Source organism: Microcaecilia unicolor, chromosome 1 (assembly GCF_901765095.1).
Source record: "Microcaecilia unicolor chromosome 1, aMicUni1.1, whole genome shotgun sequence".
Classification (NCBI taxonomy): Eukaryota; Metazoa; Chordata; class Amphibia; order Gymnophiona; family Siphonopidae; genus Microcaecilia; species Microcaecilia unicolor.
The window spans coordinates 484,232,458-484,255,320 of NC_044031.1; the positions used below are offsets into that span (position 1 = coordinate 484,232,458).

The window sequence follows — 22,863 nt, forward strand, 5'->3', positions numbered from 1 at the left end:
ATTTATTCTGGTCAGGCTGCACTCTGTTAGTTGTTCTTCGTAGGTCAATTTTCTGTTGTACCCTCGCCGTTGCGAGGTTCAATTGACCTGGGTTCTTGTTTTGAGTGAGCCTGAGAGCTAGGGATACCCCAGTCGTGAGAACAAGCAGCCTGCTTGTCCTCGGAGAAAGTGAATGATACATACCTGTAGCAGGTGTTCTCCGAGGACAGCAGGCTGATTGTTCTCACCTACCCTCCCTCCTCCCCTTTGGAGTTGTGTTTCATATTTTATTGCTTGTCATTCAACTGGCGGGAGCGGTCGCGCACGGGCGGGAAGACGGCCGCGCATGCGCGGTGGGCGTGCCCTGCGTGCAGACCGTCCCGCGAAGCCTTTTCCGGTTGGTGGGGGCTGCCGCGGACGTCACCCAGTCGTGAGAACAATCAGCCTGCTATCCTCGGAGAACACCTGCTACAGGTATGTATCATTCACTATCTCTAACAACTGTTTTTGGATAATTGTGGGATACAAAGCATGAATGAATAAATAAATAAATTTGTGACTATTTTTAGGTGGAAAAAATAACGTACCCATTTAGTTCAGCTATTTAATATCCTCTGTGCCCATGAAATTGCCCAGTTTTCTCCTAAACCATCCAGTGACTGAATCTATAGCCGTCATAAGTAGAAGATTCTATAATCTGGTAACAAAGTTCTGTTGTAAAATGCCCTCACTTTTTACATGTTACCAAACATAAACATACTATATAGCTGATCCCTTATATTGACCTTTTGAGAGTATTTAGAGACTGGTATCAATCATATCAGCTTAGACCAGTGGTTCCCAAACCTTGTCCTGGAGGCACCCCAGCCAGTCAGGTTTTTGGGATATCCACAGTGAATATTCATGAGAGATTTGCATTCACTGCCTACACTGCATGCAGATCTCTCTCATGAATATTCATTGTGGATGTCCCAAAAACCTGACTGGCTGGAGTGCCTCCAGAATCAGGTTTAGGAGCTACTGGCTTAGACTTCTCGTCAAGGAATTTGTCCTAGTTTTTCCTCATTAAGATTCAGTCCCCTGTTTAACTTAGTTGCTGTTTGCTATACTCTTTTGCAGATTTTGTTTTTTAAATATCCCCGTTCTAAATAGGGAGACCAAAACGGAACACCACTCAGGTATGTTCTGAGTAAGACTATGTACAGCTGTACAATAACATGATCCCACATGTAAGTTTTATTTTTCAGTTATGCGAGCCTTGCTCACCACTGTGGCCTGACCATTTGTTTACTTTTTTAGGGGTATTTCAAAGTGACCTTATAAACCTCTTCAGTACAATTTCTGTTCTTTAGCATGCACTTCATGTACAGCATATTTTTATCACCACAGTATTTCACCTTTATAGATGACTGTTTTGAAGTCCATTTGATATCTTTTTGCTATACATCTACACTCGCTCTCTCCCTTTCAGTCTTTAACCTTTTCTCACTGTTTAGAATTTGTTGCTTATTTTTGTACCACAGTTTTATATATATATATATATATATATATATATATATTCACTTGCAAAATTGTCCACATATTCCAGTATTCCCAAACTTCATATCATCATAAATAAATGCAAAGTAGGAAAGTTAATCAAGTTATTGATGAGCATCATTTATGAATGTGAGCTCTGAAATAAGCAGAATAACTGGAACCTTCTAACAAAGATGTTATACCAACTGCAATATAACCATTGTAGAATGCTGGAAAGAAAGAAGCCCAGTTAATTGGTTTCGTAAATTAATTGCTGTTTTACATATTTACAGGTACATTCGTTAAAGCTTGCACTTGAAGGAGTTGAGAAGGAAAGGGATTTCTATTTTGGAAAATTAAGGGAAATTGAGCTCCTCTGCCAAGAACATGGACAGGAAAATGATCACCTTGTCCAGCGACTTATGGAAGTTCTTTATGCTGCAGAAGATCCGGTAGGACTTTTTTTCCCTTGCTTAATTTTTTAATCTTCATGGTTGAGCCATTTTCTTATCAGAAAACTTAATGGGAAAGGCATCACACCCATACCTTATGCTAAACTTCATGATACAAAACCCTGCAGGGATGAATGATGGAACTAACTCAGCATGCAGGAGAATGCCTTGCATTGGGAGACAGCAACTCTTATTGTCAACTGGATGAAGTAGCCACAACAGTTTGTCTTGAAATGGTAGTTTCTGTAGTTGGGTCTCTGGTTATCATGATTTATGACCTCACTGAGGGCCCTTATAGTGCTAAGGCTTAAACCCATGTACAATAATTCACTTGGTTTGGTGAGAATACAGACCTGCCTGCATTTAAATGCATTTCATATGTGTTTATCCAGCCTATATATCTCTGTAATACCCTGGGTTACTTTTACCTATGGATTAAAGGGGTAGCTGCTCTGGGCCCCTCGTAACAAGGAGCCTATAGGTAAAAGGATCTGAGTGCAAGACACCTGCGAGCATGAAGTTCCCCCTTCCCACAAACCGCACCTGCTCACTTCACCCCAATTCACTGGCAACATGTGCTGTCAAAGCCCTGCATGTTTCAGCTGTTTGAACCACAGGTTCCAGTGCAATTAAATCAAAGCGACAGCCAAAGCCAGAAGGATGCTTGGGTGCATAAAGAGAGGCATGACCAGCAGGAAAAGGGAGGTGATAGTGCCGTTGTATAAGTCTCTGGTGAGGCCTCATTTGGAGTACTGCGTGCAGTTCTGGAGACCGCACCTATGGAAAGATATAAACAGAATGGAGTCGGTCCAGAGGTCGGCTATGAAATTAGTAAGTGGTCTTGAATGCAAAAATTATAGGGACAGGCTTACGAACCTCAACATGTATACGCTGGAAGAGAGGAGGGAGAGAGGAGACATGATAGAAACGTTTAAATATCTCAAGGCATTTATGTACAGTAAGAGAGCCTTTTTCAAATGAAGGAGAGCTCTGGAATGAGGGGGCATATGAAAAAGTGAGAGGGAATAGGCTTAGGAGCAACCTGAGGAAGTATTATTTCACAGAAAGGGTGGTGGAGGCGTGGAATGGCCTCCCGGTTGAGGTGGTGAAGTTGAGGACTGTTCCAGAGTTGAAAAAGGCATGGGATAAGCATGTGGGATCGCTTAGGAACAGAAAGAATTAGGGGTTACAGAGGAATGGGCAGACTGGATGGGTCATATGGCCTTTATCTGCCGTCATATAAATAAGTTAAAAAGAGGATTGTGAAAAATTGCAAGAGGACCTAATGAGACTGGAAGACTGGGTATCTAAATGGCAGGCGACATTTAATGTGAGCGGGTGCATAGTGATGCATGTGGGAAAGAGGAACCCGAATTATAGCTATGTAACGCAAGGTTCCACATTAGGAGTCACTGACCAGGAAAGGGATCTAGGCTTCATCGTTGATGATACATTGAAATCCTCTGCTCAGTGTCTGTGGTGGCTGAGAAAGCAAATAGAAAGTTTAGGAAATGATGGAAAACAAAAATGAGGATGTTATAATGCCTTTATATCGCTCCATGGTGTGACCGCACCTCGAATATTGTGTTCAGTTCTGGTCACCGCATCCCAAAAAAGGTATAGTGGAATTAGAAAAAGTGCAGAGAAGGGCAACGTAAATGATAAAGAGGATGGGACGTCTTCCCTGTGAGGAAAGGCTAAAGCGGCTAGGGCTCTTCAGCGTGGAGAAATGACAGCTGAGGGGAGATATGATAGAGGTCTATAAAATGAGTGGAGTAGAACTGGTAGACATGAATTGCTTGGATACTCTTTCTAAAAATACTAGGACTAGGGGGCTTGCAGTGAAGCTACAAAGTTGTAAATTTAAAGTGAATCAGAGAAAATATTTCTTCACTCGAAGTGTAATTGCACTGTGGAATTGTTTGCCAGAAAATGTAGTAAAAGCAGTTAGCTTGGTGGGGTTTAAAAAAGGTTTGGATAGCTTCCTAAAAGAAAAGTCCATAGACTATTATTAAAATGGGCTTGGGGGAAATCCACTGCTTATTTCTAGGGTACGCAGCATAAAATGTACTGTTTTGGGATCTTCCCAGGTACTTGTCACCTGGATTGGCCACTGTTGGAAACAGGCTGCTGGGCTTGATGGACCTTCGGTCTGTCCCTTGTATGGCAGTACTTATAGCTGGAGAAGTACAGGAGGGAAATGAGGTGTGTGTGTGGCTGAGCTGAGAGGATTAGGAGAAAGGATATTGAGGCCAGAGTGAGTCCATGGGGCAAGGGGAAGGATTTTGAAGCAGAGGAGCAATGATGCCTGGGGCGAGCGGAAGAGGTATTCAAGGGATTTGGGGTAGGTTGGGAAATCAAATTGGGACTATGACATTAAGTGGAAAATTAGAGAGGGGGGGGGCAGCAGGGCCAGAAATTATGTGAGTCGGGTGGGTGGCAAGGGGAGAGATCAATGAGGATTGAATGAAGGGAGAAACAGTTGATGGATAAAGTGGCAAAAAAAGAATGGACCAATGCTGTTGGAAAAATAAAATGTCCAGTGGGACAACAAAGGTAAATGAATTTTATTTTCAGTTTTGTGATTTCAAATATGCCAGGTTTGGAATGTACATATTGCAGAGTATAAGAGGAAATCTTGTTGAGCAGCCTGGATAGACCATTGGGCAGACTGGTTTGGAATGTGCGTATTGAAATGTACATACTCAAATATGCCAGGTTTAGAATGTACATATTACAGAGTATGAGGAAATCCTGTTGGGCATACTGGATGGGACCGTTCAGGTCTTTATGTCGTCATTTACTATGTTAGTACATTATAAAATTTGTTTTTTCAAGTTGCATTGAATGCAGTCCAGTTTCTTGGGGTCTTCATTTACTACTACTACTATTTAGCATTTCTATAGCGCTACAAGGCGTACGCAGCGCTGCACAAACATAGAAGAAAGACAGTCCCTGCTCAAAGAGCTTACAATCTAATAGACAAAAAATAAAGTAAGCAAATCAAATCAATTAATGTGTACAGGAAGGAAGAGAGGAGGGTAGGTGGAGGCGAGTGGTTACGAGTCAAAAGCAATGTTAAAGAGGTGGGCTTTCAGTCTAGATTTAAAGGTGGCCAAGGATGGGGCAAGACGTAGGGGCTCAGGAAGTTTATTCCAGGTGTAGGCTGCAGCGAGACAGAAGGCGCGAAGTCTGGAGTTGGCAGTAGTGGAGAAGGGAACAGATAAGAAGGATTTATCCATGGAGCAGAGTGCACGGGAAGGGGTGTAGGGAAGGACGAGTGTGGAGAGATACTGGGGGGCAGCAGAGTGAGTACATTTATAGGTTAGTAGAAGAAGTTTGAACAGGATGCGAAAATGGATAGGGAGCCAGTGAAGCGACTTGAGGAGAGGGGTAGTATGAGTAAAGCGACCCTGGCGGAAGACGAGACGGGCAGCAGAGTTTTGAACCGATGGGAGAGGGGAGATGACTAAGTGGGAGGCCAGCAAGAAGCAGATTGCAGTAGTCTAAACGAGAGGTGACAAGGGTGTGGATGAGGGTTTTGATAGAGTGCTCGGAAAGAAAAGGGCGGATTTTACAGATGTTGTAAAGAAAGAAACGGCAGGTCTTGGCGATCTGCTGGATATGAGCAGAGAAGGAGAGAGAAGAGTCAAAGATGACCCCAAGGTTTCGAGCTGAGGAGTCAGGGAGAATGAGAGAGCCATCAACAGAAATAGAAAACGGGGGGGAGTGGGGAGGTGGGTTTGGGGGGAAAAATGAGAAGCTCGGTTTTGGTCATGTTTAATTTCAGGTGGCGTTGAGACATCCAGACAGCAATGTCAGACAAGCACGCTGAAACTTTGGTTTGGATGCAAGGTGAGATATCAGGGGTAGATTTGGGAGTCATCAGCATAGAGATGGTAGGAAAAGCCATGGGATGAGATTAATGAACCAAGGGAAGAAGTGTAGATAGAAAAGAGGAGGGGACCAAGAACAGAACCCTGAGGTATGCCGACAGGCAGAGGGATAGAAGTAGAAGAGGATCCACCAGAGTGAACACTGAAGGTGCGGAGGGAGAGGTAGGAAGAGAACCAGGAAAGGACAGAGCCCTGGAATCCAAGTGAGGACAGGGTATCAAGGAGTGTGCTGTGATCAACAGTGTCAAAAGCAGCGGAAAGATCAAGAAGAATGAGGATGGAATAGAGACCTCTGGATTTAGCCAGTAATAGGTCATTGGAGACTTTAGTAAGCACAGTTTCGGTTGAGTGGAGAGGGCGAAAACCAGATTGTAGTGGGTCAAGAATAGCATGTGAGGAGAGAAAATCAAGGCAGCAGTGGTGAACAGCACGCTCAAGTAATTTGGAGAGAAAAGGGAGGAGGGAGATGGGTTGGTAATTAGAGGGACAAGTAGGGTCGAGTGAAGGCTTCTTAAGGAGAGGTGTGACCACAGCATGTTTAAAGGCAGTAGGGCCAGTTGCAGTGGAAAGTGAGAGGTTGAGAATGTGATAGATAAAAGGAATAAGAGCAGGTGAGATGGCATTAAGAAGGTGGGTGGGAATGGGATCAGAGGAACAGGTGGTACATTTTGAGGAAGAAAGGAGAAGTGTAGTTTCCTCTATAGTAACTTCAGGAAAGGAGGAAAAGGAATGAGGGGAAGGAGAGAGAGATTATCTGCATATTTTCTAATTTGTGGTCACTTATTTTGCATTTGGTGACGCCCTTTCTCCGAGGACAAGCAGGCCAGTTGTATTCTCACAGCTGGGTGGCATCATCCAACCAGAGCCCGGTACAGATGCTGACTAGCCAGATTAATTTTCTAGCAGCGTCCTATCTCGCATACACTGGTGCCTTCCCGTCTGACGCGCAAGTGCGGATCCCTCGGTCTTCATTTTTCTGCAGAGCAGGGAGAATTTGTCATTGTGTTCTCCGCTCGGTGCATTTTTTTTCTCCCATTCTCAGTGTCTTCCTGTATGGGTATTCCTTTCTCTATTTTATTCTGTTACTCTTTAATTTTTGTAGAGTTTTTGGTTCTTCAAGTTTCCTTTCTTTTTAGCGAGTTGCTAGGCCTGTTCAGGCCAGAGCACTGACCTCAGTTTGAATATTGCCCCTTTTTACAGTTCACAGTTGAGTTTAATTTGGCTGTATTTTTTTCCTCGATGTCCAAGAAGACCACCAGAGGCTTCAGAAGGTGCACCCAGTGTAATCGGTTGATTTTTGTGGTGGACCCGCACTCTTGGTGTATCGGGTGCCTTGGGTCCTGACCATAAACCTAACTCTTACTCTCTCTGCTTGCAGATGCAGTTGAAGACACAGAGGGTGTGGCAGGTCCAGCAGGTGAGACTTTTTTAATTCTCGAAGGCCAGTGTATTGGCACCGGAAGCACCAACCTCAATAGCTGCTAAGACTTACTGGGAGTGCACCGGCATTGAGGAACCTCGGGTGCTGAAAATAGGCCCTGGGACTAGTCCGCATCGGACCCAACAAAGAGAGCACAAACATGTTCGATGTTCTTGTTGGCATGGAAGGGCTGCAATGCTGAGCATCGGGGGATGCCCAAGAAGCATACGCATGGTCTTCTGACACACAGTGCCGGGAGCTCTGGGGCATCAACATTGCTGGTACCAGAGAAGCACCAGGAGGAGCTCTCCCCCTTCTTTGGTAGAGATGCCAGTGTGCAAGTCTCTGAGCAGCCAGGTTCTTGCTTCCGATTTGTCACTGAAGTCTTAGGTTGCCTCTCTCCTGGCTCCCCCGTATTTGCCAATGCCTTTCCTTTGAGCGGTTCTGAGCCATGCTGAAGTAGGAGCTGGCACACATGCTGCAGTTGCAATACTGCGGATCAACCCTAGATTCTTTCCGAGGCTCCATCCATACCTGTGGAGAAATCCTCAGTGCCGGCACCTCAAAAGGTGTTGACGGTGACTCAACTTACGCAGTACCACTTTTGACATCGGGAGAGGTAGCTTCCTTGGAGTCTTATGGTAGGGCTATACCTCAGTGCTCTTCAGGTTGTGGATATGGTTCCACTGAGCTGAGGCAGGCACAGACCCACTCAGCCTGGTCTGAATACAGCGAGGAGTCTGACTGGGACTACTCATGGGACTCAGAAGAAGACCCTAATTTTTTCTCAGAGGAGGAGGCTTAATCGGGGTACCTTCTGATCCCTTCCCACCTCGAGAGATGCAGATCTCCATCTGAGGGTCTTTCACCAGTTTCTTCAAGGGGATGTCTTCTGCCATCCCATTAAAGTTGGAGACAAAGGAGAAGCCTGGAGCAGAGATGTTATCTGTTCTGGACTATGTCGCCCCCCCTATGGAAGGGGTCACAGTATCATTGCGCCATATCCTTAAAGATGCACTGACAAAGAACTGGGAATCTTCCCTCTCAATGCAGGTTGCACCTAAGAAGGTGGATACGCATTATCATATCCAGAAGGCTTCCACTCTTCTATAGACTAGTGTGTCGAACCCATGTCACCTGGGGAAGAAGGGAAGGGACTACCATTCCAAATTCCACCACCTTGGAAAGTGCTAACAAGGGATGTATCCAACCCAGGATTTGTGGAGTTCTTGTGGATGAACTTCACACCCAAGGGACTTGGTCTTCTCAGGAAATTACTTAGTGGTTAGCTCAGCGGAGTTTTAAAAAGGTTTGGACGGCTTCTTAAAGGAAACGTCCATAGACATTTATTAACTGGACACTATTTCTGGGATAAGCAGTATAAAATGTTTTGTACGTTTTTGGGATCTTGCCGGGTATTTGTGACCTGGATTGGCCACTGTTGGAAACAGGATACTGGAATCGATGGACCTTTGGTCTTTCCCAGTATGACAATACTTATGTACTTATATATCAATTTCCTTGAGCTGAGGGCCATTTGGAACGCTCTAAAGGCTTTCAGAGATGATTAGAGAACCAAATTCTTCTTCTTCAAATGGACAACCCGGTTGTAATGTTCTATGCGAATAAGCAGTGAGGTACGGGATCCTACCCTTTGTGTCAGGAGGCAAATAGTCCTCCAAGCCTCATACATAGCAGGAAAGGACATCTGCCTGGTGGACAGACTGAACAGGGTTTTGCAACTTCACAAGTGATCTCTCAACATGGGTGTAGCCTGCAAGATCTTCCAAGACTGGGGGCACTCCCTTGGTGGATCTTTTTGCTGCTCATCTCAACAACAAATCCCCTCACTTCTGTTCCAGTCTCAGATCACATGGCAGAGTAGCATTGAATGCCTTTCTCCTACACTGGGGAGAGTGTCTTCTATATGCATATCATCCAATACCTCTCATAGAGAAGACATTGCTGAAACTCGAGCAAGACCAGGGAACTATGGTCCTAATTGCCCCTTTCTGGCTGAGGCAGATCTGATTTCCTCTTCTTCTGGAGCTGTCCTCTAAAGATCCGCAGAGACTGGAATGTTTTCCAACCTTATAAAACAGAATGAGGGATCCCTTCTGCATTCCAACCTACAATCCATGGCCCTCATGACTTGGATGTTGAGAGTATAGAATTTGAATCCTTAGGTTTGCTGGAGGATGTCTTCCACATCTTGCTGGATTCCAGGAAGGACTCCACTAAGAGGTGTTACTCATTTAAGTGGCGAAGGTTTGCCTTCTGGTGTTTTTGTTACATTTGTATCCCACATTTTCCCACCTTTTTGCAGGCTCAATGTGGCTTACATATTACCGTTAACAGCGTTAGCCGATTCCAGTCTGAACAAATACATAGTATGAATGAATACAAAGTGATATTGTAGTAGAATGAGGTACATGCATGGTAGGTACAATTGGGGGAGTTTAGAGAGGGAAAGGGGGAAGAAGAGTCAGGTAATGTCTGTTATGGTCTTTGGTTATATTGTGTCGCAAGTGTCCAGGTATTTTTATGTTGGGACTGTGGGGTATGCTCTTCTGAACAGGTCTGTCTTTAGTGCTTTCTGAAAATTTAGGTGGTGGAGCGTAGTTTTTACTGCTTTTGGCAATGTGTTCCATAGTTGTGCGCTTAGGTAGGAAAAAGTGGATTTGTATTTGAGTCCTTTGCTGCTTGGATAGTGGAGGTTTAGGTATGATCATGCAGATTTTGTGGTGTTTCTGGTTGGCAGGTCGATGAGGTCTGTCATGTATCCCAGTGCCTCGCCGTAAATAATTTTATGAACATTCGTGCAGATTTTGAAAGTGATACGTTCTTTGATTGGTAGCCAATACAATTTTTCTCGGAGTGGTTTGGCGCTGTCAAAACACGTTTTTCCAAATATAAGCCTGGCTGCTGTGTTTTGGGCGGTCTGAAGTTTCTTTATGATTTGATCCTTGCATCCCGCATAGATTCCATTACAGTAATCTGCTTAGTACCATTGACTATCAGGTTATAAAATATTTCCCTCGGGGGAAGAATGATTTCACGAGTTTGAGTTTCCATGTTGAGAAAAACATTTTCTTTACGGTGGATTCGCTTGGGTCTCTAGTGATAGGTTATGGTCAATTGTTACTCTGAGAATTTTTAGGCTGTCTGAGATAGGGAGGATGTATCCTGGGGTGTTAATGTTTGTATGTATGTATTGTATTGGGATGAGATGATGAGACTGTGCTTTTTGTGTATTGTGAGGGCAAGACTTTAAATCCCCTTTCTTGTTCTACACAAAAACTGCTTGAGTATTTCCCACACCTCTCCGAGTTGGTTTAAAACCAACTCTGTAAGGGTTTATCTCAGTGCATCCCTGTGTAGAAGATAAGGCCAACTCTGTAGGGTTTCATCTCAGTGCATCACCGTGTAGAAGATAAGCCCAACTCTGTACAGTCTCTAGTTGTTCACTTCTTGATAGGTTTGCTTTTGGCAAAACCCCCTGTCAAACCTCCATGCCATAGAATCTCAAAGTTGTCCTCACCCAGCTGATGGAAGCTCCTTTTGAGCCACTTGATTCCTGTCATCTGAAGTATTTGGAAAGTTGTGGTTTTGGTGGCAGTCACTTCAGCTCTCAATCAGTGAGCTTCAGGCCGTAATAGCTCATCCACCTTGTACAAAGTTTCACCATAATAGAATAGTTCTCCACATACACCGTAAATCCCTTCCTAAGATAGTGTTGGAGTTTCGTCTTAATCAGTCAATCGTTTTGACATTTTTCCCAAAACTACATGCCCATCCTGTCGAAAGTGTACTGCATAACTTAAATTGCAAATGAACCTTAGCCTTCTATCTGGAGCAGACTAAAGCCCATAGACAGTCCACCCAGCTTTTTTTTTTCTTTTGACACAAACAGGATAGGGGTAGCCATCAGCAAATGTGCAATTTCTAATTGGCTAGCAGATTGCATCTCCTTCACTTATGCCCAATTTGGGCTGACTAGAGTGTCATATCAAGGCTCATAATATCAGCGCCATGACTGCTTTGGTAGCCCACTTAAGGTAAGTCTCCATAGAGGAGGTTTGCAAAGCTGCGACTTGGTCATCTGCCCACATTTTCACATCTCATTACTGCCTTGAGCAGAATACCTGACATGACAGCCAGATCGAACAGGCAACCCTGAAGTAATAGTTCAGTGTCTAGAATCCAACTCTGTCCCCTGGACCCAGTTCTCTGTGGTACCAGGCTGCACCTTCACAGCTAGTATGTAAATAGTTTCAGGTTAACTTTGAGGCCTCAGCATTTTGAGTCCCTATTATCCTTGCATTGTTGTTTTCAATGAGCCTGGTAGCTAGTGATTCCCAGCTGTGAGATTATGAAGGCCTGCTTGTCCTCTCAGAAAGCAAAGTTAACTCACCTGTAGCAGGTGTTCTCCGAGGACAGAAGGCTAAGGATTCTCACATACTCTTGGAGTTATATTCTTTAGCTAATTTATATGACTGAGGGGCCTGTGCATTGGGCGGGAAGGCACCAGTGCATGTGTGGTGGGACGCTGCTAGAAAATACTACATTAATCTCACTAGTCAGCATCTGCAACAGGTTACATCTGATGACATCACTTAGCTATGAGCATACTTGGCCTGCTATCCTCAAACACCTGCTACAGGTGAGTAACCTTCTCTGTGTTCTGCATGCACGACCACTTTGAGGTGTTCTGCTAGGGCAGTGGTTGCCAAACCTGGTTTTGGAGGCACCCTAGCCAGTCAGGTTTTCAATATATCCACAATGAATATTCATAAGATACATTTGCATGCACTGGAGGCAGTACATGCAAATCTTTCTAATGAATATTCATTGTGGGTATTCTGAAAGCCTGCCTAGCTGGGGTGCCTTTGGAAACCACTGTGCTAGGGTGTAACTTCTGTGTAGGTATCTATAGCATTTTTACTTATGTTGCTTTCCAGTAAGCAGCATAATGTTTTATCATGGGAGGAGGGTAGACAACTCTGGTTCAAGTGCAACAAGGCATGTGGATTTTCAAGATATCCACAGTGAGTGTGCATCAAATGTATCCACTATGTGTAAATTTATCTTGTGTTTATTCATTGTGGATATCCTAAAGATTTGACTGGCTTATGACACTCAAGGATAGGAGTTTACCATACTTGTTCTAGTACTTCTCTATATATAAAAGGCACCACCAACGTTCTAAATGAAGCCTCCAGCCGGAAGTGTGAAGCGGTGTAGATATCCGGTTTCCCCATGAGTGTCTGCCCCGCCCTCGCTCTCTCTGTAACACAGCTCCTGAGTCCTGACAAATATAAACAGTGAAGGAAAAAACAGCAGGAATCCTGTATAATTACCAAACACTGCTCTCCGAAACTCGAGCCTCACTCTCTCTCTAACACAGCAGGAATCCTGACAAATACAAACAGTGAAAAACACAGCAGGAATCCTGTATAATTACCAAACACTGCTCTCCGAAACTGGGAGAGAGGGGAGGGGGGAGACTCTCACTCTCTGTCACACACACACTCGCACATTCACTCTCTCTCAAACGTGCACACTCTGATAAAAACCTTGCTAGCGCCCGTTTCATTTGCATCAGAAACGGGCCTTTTTTACTAGTGTTCTAATAATTTTCACAGTTTGGGTTGTTGACTGAGTTCTGCAGTTACTCTCTTTTTGCAGGATTTTGTATTACTTCACACTGTGCCTGATAGTTGGAAGAATGTCAGTGTTCTTTTTTGCATGGCTTATAGTAAGAATACATTTTCTAGCTGTGCCCTGCACCCATAACTGGAAGACGTTGTGACTTACAGAACTGGATTTACAAGGTAATGTTGTAAGAAATCCAAGTGTCTGCTCCATTAAAAATTTAAGAAAAGCAATAACTGGGTTTGGGGGGACAATTAGAGATAGGAAGCATCTTCTTTTACTTAATGCCAACCTCTCTTCAAACAGAGAGGCATACATCCATGATCCCAAGATGAATTACCAAACTGCAGAGAATTCCCTGCAGTAGATGGTCTTCATCCTGCCTTATGAAAAAGTTGATCTAAGTTTTCATGTTTTTCAAGCAAATGATAAACAAACATGAGAAATGCCATGCTGTTACACCAAATACATCAAACCCAGTATCCTGTGGCCAGCTGTTATTATTATTAGTAGTAGCATTTGTATCCCACATTTTTCCACCAATTTGCATGCTCAATGTGGCTTACATTTGCCGTAGTGGTGGTTGCCATTTCCGGGTAACAGAATTACAAATGGTATTGCGTTAAGGTGCATACATACATGATAATATACATGGAACATAAGATATATATGGAACAGATCATGAGATATATATATAGCATGTTCATACATACACGGTAAAGAAGAATAAGTTATGGTATTGCATGAAGGTTCCTGAGTAATAGATTGGATTGTAACATACATTAGGTCATTGGCTATAAGGTTTAAAGTGGTATTGCTTGATCATTAGTATCAAAGAGGTTAATCAGTCATATGATAAGAGTTCAGTTTTGTATAGATCGTTTATAGTGTTATTTAGTATTTAAGATGGATGTTTATGGTATGCCATCTTGAAAAGATCTGTTTTCAGTAGTCTTCGGAAGATGGTTAGGTCTTGCGTTGTTTTTATGGCCTTCGGTAGTGCATTCCATATCTGCGTGCTGATGTATGAGAAACTGGTCGCGTATGTGGATTTATATTTTAGCCCTTTACAGTTAGGATAGTGGAGATTGAGGAATGTGCGTGATGATCTTTTTGCATTTCTAGTGGGCAAGTCTATAAGGTCTGACATATAGGTCGGAGCTTCCCCGTGAACGATTTTGTGGACCAGGGTGCAAACTTTGGACGCAATTCGTTCTTTTAGCGGGAGCCAGTGTAGTTTTTCTCTTAGGGGTATGGCGCTTTCGTATTTCGCTTTCCCAAATATGAGTCTGGCTGCTGTGTTTTGAGCAGTTTGAAGCTTCTTTATGATTTGTTCTTTGCATCCGGCGTATATGGCATTGCAGTAGTCTAGATGACTTAGCACCATTGATTGTACTAGGCTGCGGAATACTTCCCTTGGGAAGAAAGGTTTGATTCTTTTGAGTTTCCACATTGAGTAGAACATTTTCTTTGCTGTATTTTTCGCATGGTCTTCGAATGTAAGATTTCGGTCGATTGTGACTCCCAGTATTTTCAGGCTGTCTGAGACCAGAAGGGTGTAATCTGGGGTGTTTATGGTATTGGGTTTGTTTGTGTTGTATTGTGAGGACAGGATGAGACATTGAGGCATATTTTCAAAGCCTTCCAAAGTTCCATAGGTTTCTATGGAACTTTGGAAGGCTAAGTGCTTTGAAAATATGCCTCATTGTGTTTTTTCTGCGTTTAGTTTTAATTGGAATGCGTCCGCCCATGAGTTCATTATTTGGAGGCCTTGATCTGTGACACTACTGGAATGGTCAGAAGACTGCAGAGCTGGGGGGAGCGAAGGGAGAGAAGGGGATGCCAGACCATGGGTGGAGGGAAGGGAGACATATGCCGTGCTGTGTGGGTGGGAAGAGAATGCACCCGGGGAAGGGGGTGTGTAAGAAAAAACAAGTGCCAAATCGTGGTGGTTGGGGGTGGGAAGAGAGAGCTGGAATGAGGGCATGGGGAAGAAAGGTGAGGAAAGATGTTGAACCCACAGATGGAGAGAAGATGGACCTGCAGAGGTAGAGCTAGGGGGAGAGGGCAGGGGAGAGATGTGGGCCTTGCAGTGGGGTATGCAAAAGATAGAGAAGGGAAGAGACTGAACATGGGGAGGCAAAGGAACAGAAGGACAGGGATATAGACAGAAGAAATATCAAAACAGTCATGAGACTGTAGAAAGAGCAGAAGATGGATGGCACTATGGGATAGGGGAGAGAAGGGGAACAGAGTAGAAGATGGATGTGACTAGGGGTTGGGGAAAAGGGGAATAGCAGATGATGGATGGGACTGGGGGAGGGAGAACAGAGCAGATGACTAGGACATGGGTAGGAAAATAGAGTAGATGATTACTGGAACTTGGTGATTAAGTAAGAGAGTGCTGGGGAGCAGAGCAGGGAATTTTGAATGAGAGAGATGAAGTGAGAATTTTGAGGAGATATTGAGTACTTGGCAGTTGATAGGTACGAGTGTGTGTATGTTGACTGGGGAGGGATAAAAGGGGATAGGTTTCTGAAGCGGTTGAGTGGGGGCAGAAATGTAGCTAAAATGATGGTGAAAGAGAGGCAACAGGAGATAGGGTGCAGGGTAAGAGAAGAATGGTCTGGCGTCTACCATAATGACAAAGTTTTTGAGTTATTTATTTATTATGGGATAATGTTGACTATATTTTAAAAAGTGTGGGGGGGGGGGTTATATTGCAGGAAAGCTGTTGAGCATCATCAAGTGCACTCTAAGGCATTACTCACACTTATAGGGTCCCAAGAAACCAGTGGTGTAGCCAGACTGCCAGTTTTGGGTGGGCCTGAACCCAAAGTGGGTGGGCACAAAATTTTCTCTCTACCCCCCTCCCCCAGCAAAATTTAGTCACACTTTTCAGTGAGCTTTCAGAGGCCAAAACCTCCTGCCTCAGGTCAGTATAATGCTGTTACGGTATCCTCTACTGACCTAAGGAAGGAAGTATTGGTCTCTGAAACTTTATTAACACAGGTACCATATTACTTTATCCTAAATTAAAAATAAAATTATTTTCTTTACCTTTGTTGTATGGCCATTTACTTTTTCTCATTGTGTTGCTCCCAGTCTCTAGATTCTGCTTTCCTTCATTTTCGCTTAACTCTTCTGCCAGGGTTTCCTGGCCATTTGTCATTTTTCTCTCCTTTTTCTTTGCTTTCTTCAATATTTTTCTGCCTCTCTCTCTCTGTCCAGATTTAATTCATTCATTCTTACTATCCATTCTTTAATTTCATTCATCTACTTATGGCTTTTCATCTTTTTCTCACCCTTGTTCTCCCCATGCCCCTTCCTCTTATTCTCCAGTCTTTCACTACTCCCCTTTTCCATGCAGCAGCTCTCCTCATCCTTCCAGTGTCTCCCCTCTCTCTCCCCATCCTTCCAGTGGTCTCCCCTCTTTCTTTCTGCATCCTTCCATCCAGTGTCACCTCTTTCTCCCTACCCTTCCATCCAGCGTCTTCCCTCTTTCTCTCCCCATCCTTCCACCCATCTACCCTCTCTCCTGATCCTTCCATCTAATGTCTCTCTCTCCCTCCTTCTAACCAGTGTCTCTCTGTCTCTCTGCCCTTTTCTGTTCAGTGTCCCTTCTCTCTCCACATCCTTCCAGTCTCTCCCCTTTCTCTCTGCATCCTTTCATCCATCTCCCCTCTTTCTCCCCATCCTTCCATCTGTTTTCCCTCTTTCTCTGCCATCATTCCATCTGTTTTCCCCTCTTTCTCTGCCATCCTTCCATCTGTTTTCCCTCTTTCTCTGCCATCCTTCCATCTGTTTTCCCTCTTTCTCTGCCATCCTTCCATCTGTTTTCCCTCTTTCTCTCCCCATCCTTCCATCTGTTTTCCCCCATCCTTCCATCCTCCCACCCAGGCCCACCCGTAGCTACGCCCTGCAAGAAACAACAAGGCAGGTGATCCGCAAACTCCAATGTGGAAGCAAACAGAGCAGATCATAGATGGGTTTCAACCTAGTATGATGCCCAACACAGGTCGTGTTTTGCCCCAAAGGGCTGCATCAGGGGCTATATTGTAATCTTCACCACTAAAAAAAAAAACTGGGTGTTCTATTTACTATTTTCCACCATACAGAATTACTAAACAAATGCACTTGGCACCATAGAGGTTAAAAAAACCAGCTCAAACTTTAACCCGAAGTCAGAGGCAGCCATTCTGCCACTGCTAACCAAAATAATGGAAGGCCTGGTAGCACAACAACTAATGGAATACATGACAAAATTCACAGTCCTTCATAAATCCCAATCAGGATTCACACCACAACACAGTACCTAAACAATCATAACAACCCTAATAATGAAGTTCAGGAGCTTGAGGAGCCAAGGTCAGAGTATACTATTGCTACAATTTGACATGTCAAGTGCGTTCGACCTAGTAGATCACGCAACACTAATGGCCCTACTTGATTACATGGGCATCAGTGGGACAGTGGCCACGTGGTTCAACGGCTTCTTAAAGACCAGATCCTACATAGTGAAGATGTCCAATCAGCTATTGTCATCTTGCGTCTTCGAGTGTGAGGTACCACAGGGCTCTTCAATATCTCCAATACTATTCAATGTAATGATGGCTCCACTAGGAAAAAAACTGGAACTAGTGGGCTTCAATCCATACATATACGCAGATGATGTCACTATCTACCTACCTGCCTATCTGCCTCAACTTGACATTTCGCCCATTAGATTGTAAGGTCCTTAGAGCAGGGACTGTCCTTTTTGTTAATCTGTACAGCGCTGCGTAACCCTAGTAGCACTCTAAAAATGTTAAGTAGTAGTAGTATCATTCAAAAGCAGTGTTACAGAAATAGAAGACAAAGCCAAAATAGGACTGGACCTTATGGGAAACTGGGCTGCAATGTTCAAACTAAATAGGGAGAAAACTAAATTCCTTGTTCTAACAAGTCCGCAAAACTACACATCGCACCAAAACATTACAATCATCAAACATACAAAATTGAAACACAGCTAAAAATCCTGGGAATTTATCATTGACAGACACGTTAACACTGGACAACCAAGCAGCGGCACTAACAACAAAATGCTGCTGAACTCTATGGAAACAGAGAAGGATCAGAGACTATTTCCCAAGACAATCACTCTGGATCATAGTACTATCACAAACAAGTGCAAGTGTAACTGTTTCCACCTTTATTGCAAAACTTGCAGTAAATTATAGAACAGTGCTCTAGCGCTTGTGTGTAAGTGTGCATTATATGCACAAGTGCTAATATTCTATAAGCTACTTACACAAATTCTGCTTAACTTTAAGTGCCCTAGTATAGAATTAGGAGTTATATGATTTACATAACATTGACTGAATGTAAATTGGTATCGGAATTGAAGGTGGAGCTTGGGGCCCTCAAACAAAAAGGTGTTCTGCTGCCCCTGGGGAGGAGAGGGTAGAGAGAAGTGGGATGCTAGATAGGGGAGGGGTGAGGGTTAGGAAGAGAAGAGATTCTGAGCTGCAAAAGGGAAGCAGAAACCCTACACCAGCCCTGGGTGCTAGGGACATGCACACTTATTTTAGCTTGTCTGTGCTATATTCAGCACTAGCCGGTTATTTTGCCTGGACAAATCTAGGCAATAAAGAGAGGGCTAATTTTAGCCAAAGTTTGAATCAGCTAGTTTTTGCAACATAACAAATTCAGTCACACTTTTACCTGGATAAGGGCAATCAAATAACTGACTAGATATAACTCAGTAAATTTGTCCAGTTTAAAAAAAAAAAATCTGCTGAGTAACTTAAGATATGTGACCATCCCTGGGAAAAGGTGACTAAAGTCACCAGAAACAAAAAATAAAGTTTTAATGAATTCTGTTAGAGCAAACAATTTGTAATACAATAGTCCAAAGCTCATCCTTTCATGTGCAAAAAAAAAAAAGTTACTGAAATTCAAACACACAGCTTTTTCACACATGAAAAATCGGCCTTTCTCAACATTTTGGATCCACTGCTTTAGTCACCTTCTCTTTTCTGGATTTCTTCTCTGATGTCCCGATGCTCAATTCCTTGTGCCCAAAATATAGCGCCAGAACAGCACGGGGAATTAACTCCCCAATAATTAACGCTAATAACATGCAAATTTAAGCACGTTATTAGCATTGATTATCCTGGGAAAGTTTCTCCCTTATATGGTAAGGAAGCCCTGCCCAGCACATCCTAGGATGCAGTGGGTAGGGCAGGGTGCTGCCATTTTGAAGGCAGCGCTGGAAAGAGGAGGGAGTGCTACTCCCTCCTCCATTGCTGAGGTATGGGGGTGGGTGGGTTTGCCACTAGATCACAAGGGAGGGAAGATGGGGGGGGGGGGGGTTGCGTCAGCAGCCCACTTGGACCACCAAGTATATTTTTTTGGGTGTGTGGAGGTTAGGGGGGCTGGAGATGCACCGGACATCAAGCCCCCCCATGCCCTCGTGTCAGGGGTTGGCGGTCTCCCCCCCCCCCCCCCCCCCCCATGTTGCTGTCCCGTGGTGGTGTGGGTGCTTGATGGGGGCACTAGGCCACCAGGGCCTTGTTTTAGGAGGTAGGTCTGGGGATCCTATGGACCCCCAGGACATGGTAGCAGCCTGAGCTGCTTGAGTCTGATGGGAGGGGGCAGGAACAGAGCCTTAACCTAACACCAGCTGGCAAACGGTTAAGGCGCTATTTTGCCTCTATGATCAGAGTGCTGTTCTCTGATCATAGGGAGGAATACAAGCAGAGCTCATTTAAATCTAATTTAAATGAGCTCTGCGCTATTGCATCACTCAGGCGCTATTTGCCCAATGATCATTGTGGCTCAGTTAAATGCAGGCACTAGTCCAGAAGTAGTGGCCTCTAGTGCCTGCATGTACCTTTGATCATCGGACTGGATTTGTAAGTTATCATTCTGTAAATTCTCTGACTTACAAGGTACAAGGGGACCTCTACCAGACGTTTTGACATACGCATTGCTCCCTTCATGAAAGGAGGGGGGGATCTAGACCCCTTCGGGCTTTTTCTTGTTTCATCTAACTGCATCATGAGAAAGCCAGAAGGCCATGTTTGCTTTTGTATATTTGTGTGTATGATTTAACCTAGCCATATGATATCTCCCTTTTGTTAAACTCATGATCTTTTACTTGCAGGAAGGTCACACAGAGCACCAAGAAAGAGATGAACATGAGCAAGCACAGGAAGAGCCCCTGCTGCAGGAAGAATACTGACCACAACCATACAACACCTTTCACTTTTCTTTCATTTTCATTTTGTGTGGGAACTTTCTTTTGGAGATTGAACATTCATGCCTCTGTCTCCTTTTCCTCCCAGTCTGCCTTTAACATTTACGTACTGTAGTGAGTGCCTGCAAATCAGTGCATCCTGTATCGGTCACTTTGTCAAGACACATTTGTAGGATCAACCCTTCAGGCCTCAGAGCTGAGTAATTACAGGGCTAAGTAAGCTGCAGCATCACCATTTGGCAGCTTCAGAAGTGGGGTTTTTTTTTCCTTTATTTTTATTATTATTGTTCATATTGGAATTATCTTGTTCTAATCATATGCAATTACAGTTGTAATTGCTGTAAAGTGTTTACTATTGACATTTTTTCAGACATGGGGCAGGATTGCTTATCTTTTGTGGTGCTGGAGTCATTTTTAAATATCTCCGCCATGGTACATAAATTTTGGTAAGCATATGAGACAGGGTTGCTAAATTCTAGTAAATTAAAGAAAAAGCTGTGTAACATTAAGAAATAGACCTCAACAATATCTTCTCAGAACTATGATCAAAAGAACTCATTGTAGTAAAGATTTTGAGACCATTTAGGTTTGATAGATATGTTATAAATGTATATGATGGGATACTCAGATGACACAAAAAAAGAAATTTTCACTCCTTCCAGATTTTTCCATAGAAATCTTTTCCTTTTTCTTGTAATGGGAAACAGTGAATCGGGCTTAATAAAACTTGTCTTTCCGTAGACAATAGGAATTTTTACTCAAAATATAATAATGGTTAGGAGTATTCTTTCAAATTCATTCTTTACCTTAAAATCATGCAGATAGTTGTTTATTGTAATCGACTTGGTGAGCTAGACTTTGTTTCCCTGACTTAAATATGAATGCAGTTCTTTATGTATACAGTTTTTAAAGGTATCACCTACAGTGGCGTTCCTAGGGCAGCTGACACGCGGGGCGGATTGCCGATGCGCCCCCCCCCCCCCCCCAGCAAAATGACCTCCCCACGGGTGTATTTTTACCTGCTGGGGGGGGGGGGGGTGCCGCACGCCTGTCGGCTTCGCTCGTTCCATGCTCCCTCTGCCCCGGAACAGGAAGTAACCTGTTCCGGGGCAGAGGGAGCACGGAACGAGCGGCACCAACAGGCGTGTGGCAGCCCCCCAGCGGCGTGCACCCGGGGCAGACCGCACCCCCCCCTAGGAACGCCACTGATCACCTAGATAATTTCAGAAGCTAAAGAATGCAGTCAAATTCCTATACCTTTCATTCTGTGATCATCATATGCAGACTTACCAACCAGGTAGGATTCATTTCCATACTTGGATTTAAGCAGGAATTTTAAAAAAAGACTCCATATAAATTGTTGGCTGTAAAGTGATTAGACATAAAGTGTGTGCCCGTTTTATTACAAACCACAGGTACTGTTTGAAGTAACAGAGAAACAGAAGTGGTCTTCTACAGATTTCAGTATTCATGCAGTTTGGATTTAAAGATACATTCATTACTACTTTACTAAATTGCACACCATAAAGCTTTTGTTATATATTAAATGTAAACTGAAAGGATTGTACACATATGTATTGTTTAATTATAAATAGGAGAGTAATGAAGTCATAATTAGATGAAAAAAGTCTTATTCAGATGTATTACGCTCATTTTACATTATCCACAAATTGTCGCATGATAGAGTAGATCTTGTCTCTGAATATGTGAATAACTTGCGGTTATCTTTTTACATATTTAATTAAAAAAATATATATATGTTATAACCTGTCTAGATCTATATATTGTTCAAAGCACACACAAACCACCATCTCTGATTTCTATTTCACAATATAGCATTTTAAAAACTAGTTATCTTTTAAAATGGTCTTGCTTAACTGCTTACAACAATATAAAATGTTCATTATCTTTTGAGAAATTTACTGTGTCCACTATCAATCCCCTACAAAAATACTGGGATTACCTGGATGAAATTGTGAAATTATAATATGAAACTAAATATCTATTGGAAAACTTTAGTTGTGCACTACAAAAATATTGCTATACTAGTACACTTTGGAATGTTTCCCTGCTAAGGTTTTTAATTGGATGTCTCCAAAGGGACTTAACACAGCTGGCTTCATCTTTTGGGTGTCTTAAATGACTGAATTAAATGCAATTTTACAACTAGCACAGAACAGACACTTTTTTCATTGACTTCATGAAGAAAAATCAAAATAGTTGCATTTTCATCTAGATGAAAAATTTTAGTGACTGAACTTCTGATGTGGAGCGAGGATGTACAGCAAACTCATGTTGGAATATGCAGCCAGCTGACAGTGAACAGTCATAAAGACTTATCATACAGTATAGGATATCTTGTCAACTGTAGATCTCCTTTACCCCACTTAAGAATCGGCCATACTGTCTGTCTCTCTCCTGACCCTGCCACTGGACTGGCGTTCAACACGCGTCAAATTGGGAACTACTGCCCAGCTACCGCGTGCCCTGGGTGGTAATTCCATTTTTTGATGCGCATCCAAAACACGTGTTTCTACCGTGTGGCGCTTACCCAGCAGTAATCAGCAGTTTCTCCAAGGACAAGCAGGCTAGGCTGCTTGTTTTCACACCTGGGTTGACGTCCGCGTCGGCCCAGGAATCGGCATTTTGCAAGCAAAATAAAAACAAAATTTTGCCAGAGTTTTCTGGCGTGCACCACACATG

At 43.4% G+C, this 22,863-nt stretch overlaps 1 protein-coding gene across 2 annotated transcripts in view; it reads left to right on the forward strand.

Moving 5' to 3' along the window:
• MAPRE2 (microtubule associated protein RP/EB family member 2) overlaps positions 1-21,157 on the forward strand; it is a 273,323-nt gene extending 252,166 nt beyond the window's left edge. For both annotated transcript variants that reach the window (XM_030214097.1, XM_030214089.1), the window contains 2 exons: positions 1,791-1,949; positions 20,068-21,157. In XM_030214097.1, the coding sequence (XP_030069957.1) occupies positions 1,791-1,949; positions 20,068-20,145 (237 nt within the window). In that variant the 3' untranslated portion in view covers positions 20,146-21,157. The remainder of the gene's footprint in view (positions 1-1,790; positions 1,950-20,067) is intronic.
• The last annotated feature ends 1,706 nt before the right edge of the window (positions 21,158-22,863 follow it).